The 7500-nt window shown below is 36.2% G+C and overlaps 2 protein-coding genes across 2 annotated transcripts in view; one reads left to right on the plus strand and one right to left on the minus strand.

Moving 5' to 3' along the window:
* LOC122247494 (peroxiredoxin-like 2A) overlaps positions 1-1042 on the plus strand; it is a 23367-nt gene extending 22325 nt beyond the window's left edge. Inside the window, 1 exon segment of the mRNA XM_086548867.1 lies at positions 1-1042. This exon segment is cut by the window's left edge and continues 121 nt beyond it. Within this exon segment, the coding sequence (XP_086404993.1) occupies positions 1-19 (19 nt within the window). The 3' untranslated portion in view covers positions 20-1042.
* Positions 1043-3563: 2521 nt separating this feature from the next.
* Positions 3564-7500, minus strand: part of LOC122247492 (uncharacterized) — a 315136-nt gene continuing 311199 nt past the window's right edge. Inside the window, exon 26 of the mRNA XM_086545163.1 lies at positions 3564-6157. Within this exon, the coding sequence (XP_086401289.1) occupies positions 5594-6157 (564 nt within the window). The 3' untranslated portion in view covers positions 3564-5593. The remainder of the gene's footprint in view (positions 6158-7500) is intronic.

A 7500-nucleotide genomic window follows, 5' to 3' on the forward strand; every position in this document is an offset into this window, starting at 1 on the left:
TCAAGTTCCTGATAATTAGATGTACTGTTGATATATGTTGTGGTAGCTATGTGCTTAATTTCTGTTAAGTGTTTGTTATATGCTCTCCTAAACATGAGCTTGTGACTCCAAAGAATGGATCGAGTGTTAAAGAGGATGTGTCAGGCTTTTCAGGTTTAATATATGAAGGTTTATACACAAACTCTATGAGTAGTATGAACTGGATGACAAATAAACACAAAGCTTGACATTTTTGTTTTAGAAAACTCAATCTTGAAGGGAGTAAGTTCAGTTGAAGGATGAGCTGTTATCTTGGGTGACTTTATAATGAATGTGTCAGCTTTCAGTTTATTCTTTCTCTTAGAGATTTTGAATATGTATATATTATTTCTTTAATTCTTCAACTTTTTAAATCATATACACATGAAAATGATGACAAACACAAGCATATAAACATTTACACAAAGGATGAAATTATTCCTTTGATTATAAAAATAATTTTATAGCAGTCAGAATTATTCCCATGGATATTATTGATGCATATTTAGAGATATAAACGATTATGAAAGAGACAATTATTTATTTATGTAAAGCAGCTCCTTTCTCTTTGCACTTTGTATCTTTCTCTCTTGATAACCATGGAAATGCTTCTCTACGAGTACTTTGAAAAGGAATACACATTTACTGATCTTGTGTAGGAGCTTGCTGTCCTCAGGTGATATTTTTTAATGACTTGTTTTGCTGTTAAAGATAGGTTACATAATTGATATTTTGGTAGGAGAATTATGTGAAGATTTAATTGATTTGTAGCAGCTGTTATGTGATTTTTTTTTTTTTTTTTTTTTTTTTAGTTTTGTTAATATTTATTTAGAGAGCCCTATGTTGTGAAGGTGTCAAGAGTAAACATAGAGGCATGATAATAAACACTTTTTCAGTGTATATACATACTACATTTATATAAAAGTGTTTCTGGTATACTGTAGGGGGATCACAGATATTTTGATTTACAAAATTGATTTGTGCAATATCAGATTACAATGAATAAAGGAAATGTACTGATTTACATATGTGAATGAATTTTCCTAGCATTTGAGGATAAAGAAATCATCCTGTAATAAGGTTTGCCTTCTTCATGCAATGTTTTTTTGTAATAATTTCTTGTTACATCATATTAAAGTTGTTACATTATATTACATAGTGAGTGCACAAATAATGTCAGGACCCAAGCATTTCATACAGGCATCAGTGAGTACCTAGTATACTGCAGTATGTCACATCATATTAAAGTTGTTACATTATATTACATAGTGAGTGCACAAATAATGTCAGGACCCAAGCATTTCATACAGGCATCACTGAGTACCTAGTATACTGCAGTATGTCACAGGTCCTACAGTCATATAATAGGCCACATGTAAATGCTTGCATATCATGCCCACCCTAACCCATTGCCATGAATGATATTCTAGGTCATGTAAGCAGTTTTAAAGGTTAGAACTTAGTGGTAAAAGATTGCACTTCACTTTGATTTCACATATCAAAATATATTTGACACTAACATATTCCATGAAACCAATTTTGTCTAACATTTGGTTCATTTTATAGTATTTTTTGTGTAAATGAGGATTATTTAAATAAAACATATAAAATTGTATCAAGAAGATTGCAGCTGCCAAATTAATATAGCTTACTATTTGCCAATTACATGACTATACCTTCAGGTAAGTGCACTGTGGGTTTGCCTCAGAATTAGTATTCTAAAATGCTAATTCACCTTGTTTAGCTACAGTTACGCATTTTGACATCCTCTGCAGAGAGGGAACTGTTTTGTGGCATCAGCCTTGTTATGGTCAGCCAATTATGCACAAATAAACAACTGTCAATAAAACTCTCTTTTCAAAGGTGACAACCCTGGTTGAATCAGACATTTGCAAGATACAAACATGGTTTCACATATTTAAATTGGGCTCGGTAGGCTTATGTCCTAGAAAAAGAATACTAGTGGGATGCTCTATTGCATGTGGGAGGACACCAAAACTGTCTGATGTTATCATTGCTCCCTAACTTCATCTTGCACAGAACAAACATTTAAACTGATAGTCCTACACTATATTTGGAACTAGACCTTTGCTGTTCATGGAAACTCCAGGACAAGATTTATTGGATATGTGAAGATCAAACATGTGGCCGCAGGGTTCATGTCATCTGTACAGAAATTGTGAAGTGGCAGAGCTCCATCCTGCTCTCCCTGGAAAGACTGAGGTGGAATAGATACTAACAGCCTTGAAGGTGTGCTCTGCCACTACAGTAGAGCCCATCTTGTTAGGCCCATCAAATGTTTATGGAATCAATAAGATGCTCAGATGAGTGGTATCTGATGAGTGCCACTGACTTGGGACTATTCCTTCCTTTACTTTGAAGATAATGGGATAATAATCTTCGCTACTGATGCTGACATCATATTCCCAACAACCTTGTCACTGGTGTGAAGATAACACATTCAAAGTAATCAGCTCAAGTACAGTATAGTCTACATGTGTATATGCACCATCCCTCGGGAAGAGTGAGGTAAGGCACATTGAAATGTTTAATGAGGTCTCCATACACCCACTCATACACGCACACACACACACACACACACACACACACACACACACACACACACACACACACACACACACACACACACACACACACACACACACACACACACACACACACATATACACACACACACACACACACACACACACACACACACACACACACACACACACACACACACACACACGTGCTCACACGCACGCGCGCACGCACGCACGCACGCTCGCACACACACACACACACACACACAAAATAAAATAAAATAAAATAAAATAAAAAATAATAATAAATAAATATAATAGAAATAAAAAAGGTGTGCATGTGTACTATTATAGTTTGTGTTATGTTACTAGGGGATTTCAAATGAATAATTAATATCTTGCTCTCCATGAGGGATAAATATTTAAACTGAAACATATAAGTTGTTAGCATTTGCAGTTGGAATATATTTGAGTTTATTCATTTTATTGAATATGAGAAAGAGGTTTGTAAAGAATATAATTACTTTATATGCTATTTTGCTTTTCTTTCTGATTAATTAGTGTCTCTGGTTCTGGTGCACGTCTGCAAATTTCTGTGTCTGTATATATGAACATAGAAGGAATATGCAATTTATTTGTTGGTCTGTGGATGTAATGGTGTTTAGTGTTATTCTTTTTCCGTTTCCTTTGACATGATTATACCATTATGTCTGAGCTGAATAAGGTTGACCAGGGCTATGTGGTGCATTTGCTATATTCTTAGGTGAATAGTCTATAGATATTTGTACTCAGTAACTTGATTTACTGGTGTGATGGTATGATAAGTATGTTGATGATTTTTGCCTGCTAGGCAGTCACTGTGTGCTTGAAAAGTATGAAAAAACATCTAAGGGGTATTTCTACTTTTTAAAATTGCAGGCAGTTATCTTCCAGTTTTATTACTACATTCATTTCAAGTACAAAGTTTAATAAAAAATAATCTGTAAATAAAACAAACAATAAATTGTTGCACCCATTTACTTCAGCATATACAAATATATATACAAAGTTATATAAAAGATACCCTCTTGGTTTACAAATCAAAATTTGACCAAATTAAGCTTAATTGTAATTCACAGGACACTGTTAAGATAAATGAGGCATATGACTTAGCTAATTATGAAATGACTAACGTAATCAAAGACAACCATAACAATAATAGGCACTTGGGCTCAATGTACGTAACTTGTCTCTGAGAAATATTTCTCCGTCATTAAGGTGAATATATTTGACAATACAACTGGAGCTGACATATTGTTGTGTGTGAAGTGCTAGCTAGATGACCAGAAGGCACTTTTGCTTTCTTGTGGAACCCAAGTGACTATCATTAAAGGAAGCCAAGTTCTAGACATAATTTCATGGATTTCCTCACCCTAGGCACAATGCAAAGTGAATTTAATTTGAACATGCCCTGTCAATAAATATTTATTTTAATATTATCAGCAATACCTATATTATATATGTAAATGCTTATATTGTGGAACACTTGGATTGAGATGGGTATGGGAATGTCAAGTTAATTCAGTTGAGCATCATTTATGTTGCTAATACTTCCAGCTTTTAACAAATTTTGTTATTGCATCAATTCAAACATTAAGTAATCAAATCACTATGAACTAAAATGTAATTGAAATACGGTCATACTTGTAATGCTAGTGTACTAAAATTGAGGATATGGATAAACCCTAAACCAAGGACAAATGAACCTTCTGCATGCACATAAATCTTAAGCCAGAGCATTAATACCATCACCATGGTGTGAATGTTGTGATTATAGAGAATGTTACATGCATATCTCCTTTTACTTATTTACCATATTGGTTTTTATTGAAGCCACTGTACCTTGATAAATGGTATTAACACATTCTTATGCCTGTTTACTGTAAATAAAAAAGTGAAGTTCCACATATCACGTACGTACCATGCAGGAAGCCTGCAAAGGAACATCATAAAGCATTGGTTGAATAAGTGATTTGTATACGTTATATGTACATTCACCCTAACATTAAATGAAGATCTTTGGAAAAGTGAAATTATTCAGGACAAAAAGGACAAAAAGCAGCATCATTCATCTGGAAAGTAAGAACAGCCCATAGACAAGCAAACTGTAGCTAATCTACAATATTGCAATGGTTTATATCTTGGATGAAATGCAATGCTTGTCACATACAAAGACTGCACTTTTCACATACGCAAAAAATGGACCATCTCATTGCATAGGACACAGTGATGGAGTAAATTAATAAAATGAAACCAAAGGTAATGTGTGCAGACTTGGAAAAAGCTTCAGAACTTTGGCTGAAATACATAAAAAGCAACACACACTTACACATTTTTTGCAGGTGATTCTGGATGCAGTTCAAAACTAGACAGTTATCACTTACTCCTTACCAAATAGTTTTACATACAGCTGACTATAATTATGAAGTCGAAATCTAGATCTAAAATTGCCCCTAAAAAATGCTGTCATATTCAAATTATCTATATAAACAATTCATACAAATAGCTCTTACACCACCTTTTCTTAATTCTAGTGAAGCCCTTTCTCCATTGGAATAGATCATTTGTAGATTTAAAAAGTTTGGCTTCATGTTTAAACTATCATATATTTTATATTCATTCTACACAGATTGCAATTCAAATTGAAATACAGGAGTTATCTTTGTTAATCTATGAACTCTAAAAGAATTTCTAATGCGTCACAGTTTTTATCAAAATTATGGTAATAACCTGTTCTAGATATTATTTCGTTTCCCTTTGACTGGCTACTATTCAATTGGCCGGAATTAAAAATCAAAGTGCAGTAACATAGGTGTTCTATGGTATATCAAGGCTCCAATCAATTTTTTTTTCTATAGCCAAAATACGTAGGTAAACTGCAATCACAAAACACCTTTACAAAGATCATCAATTGACAAAAACAGCACAGCTAGGAAGTAAACATCCCACGACACCCTGCCCAAACAATGAATAAAATCATGGGGGTATTATCATATCTCTGCAGTCTGAAGCGGTCGGCCTTGAAACGTAATCTCTGCATACTGTGTCTTCTGGTGAGGGGTTCGCTGGTCCCCTCGTCTCATGGAGCCGTTGTTGGACGCTCGTGGAAGCTGGAGTTCTGCATACACGACGCCAGTGCTCGGTCTTCTTACACTGGCTGTTGCCGTCGTTTTCATTTTATCGGCATAAGGTGAACTAGTTCGATCGGGATTTGGCTTATATACTGGCACGTAAGGAGAGCTCTTGAAGTTTCTCGGAAGGTCTTTAGCTTCACTCTGCTGGTCGTTATGCCTCCTGAATGTCTGCAGTTCTCTCCTCTTTGGATTGCTGTTGCTGCTCTCCCCTTGCTCACTGGCCGACTCTTGCTCGTCCTCCTCCTCCCCCTCCCCCTCCTCCTCCCCCTCCTGCTCCTCCTCCTCCCTGCTCGCTCCGGGGTCTCCGACGGCTGTGTTATGCTCATCTCTTCTCCCCGGACTGCTGCTGCTGCTGCTGCAACTGCTGCTGCTTCTCGTTCCCTGGCACAAGTTTTGTGTTTCCATTGGTGTTGGCATTATCTGCAACGCGGGGAAGGTGTTAATCTTTATAGAACCATTGGTGAATGAAAAAAGAAACAAAAAATATTGATGGTTGCTATAGTGATGCTCATGTGAAGAAATCAAAGGAGGCTAAACGTTAAGAACAATAAGTTATAATGCCAATAACACCATCTTAACGAAAATATCATTATCAAAAGCGAAACTGTTTACTGTACGAGTAACATAAACATCATCATCCCCATTAATATTATTGTCATTATAATTAATATTGGTGTAATGATAAACATCACTTCGTCTGGCGAAATAGCTATAAATAGGTAGTGATAAATAAAAAGAAAATGAAAAAAGTTTTGCTAATATTTTTTTCTAATATACTGAATTTAAACATGTCCACTAATCCTGACTTTGCCTGCCACTTTTTTCAAACTTTTGAGAACTTTTTACATTGTACATAATTTAAATCAAAATCAACAACAAAGAACGAGGAAATTAATTCATGATAGTTTTACAAAGTTATCATACCCCATGTTAATGGAAACAAAAGTTTAGAATGTTATATAAATGGTGCATATTTGAGCATAAAACTCAATAAATCTGAGTGCAAGTTAACTAATATAAACATATTTTTTTCTAATACTAATGTGCATAAGCTTTTAAATATGTGTTGTTAATTTTGCTACTGGAAACTGTTACTGAAAAGATTCTAAAAATGAAATAATGAAGTAGTGCTTCCGATGCATCTCATATCTTTAATCTCAACAAAGGGCTTCCAGAGTGATAAAATTAACATCTTTTATGAAAGTAAATTACTCTGAATTCAAGGGTTCTGACTTTGGACATTTGCATATGAGAACAAAAAGGATGGGATCCCGGATTTGTACAGGTAACTGTTTATGTTCGAAATTGTGTTATTTCTTTGTCACTGTTCTTTCATCAAGTCAACTGACTGCACCAACTGCACAAGAGGAGAAAAAGAAATTTCGTTCTACATTACGGTGCTCGTGCCTTTCCACACTATTGTATTTACAGTTGGTCACGTTGGCATTGACCTGAGGTGCGAGCTGCTGACCGTGCGGCCCGGGCCAGACGAAGGCGTTGCCTCGGGAGCGTAAGCCACTGAGAGAGAGACAGCTGCGGAGCGTGGACGGGGATCGGGGTCGCCGGGGGTCGCACGCGGGGGAGGAGGAGGCACGAAATGCATCTCCGTAATTATGCAACCACTGAAACAAACGTCGGGCTTTTTCCCGACAGGTATGATCCCGACGAGAGGAGGCTGCGCACCTTCTCCTCCCCCACGCGAGCCGTAGTCCACCCAAGGCCACCGATTCCCCACGTGTCCCATTCAGCTCATGGCATCCTCT

This window comes from Penaeus japonicus, unplaced genomic scaffold, assembly GCF_977035675.1.
Source record: "Penaeus japonicus unplaced genomic scaffold, GWHDUDI00000001_assembly GWHDUDI00000002, whole genome shotgun sequence".
NCBI classification, from domain to species: Eukaryota; Metazoa; Arthropoda; class Malacostraca; order Decapoda; family Penaeidae; genus Penaeus; species Penaeus japonicus.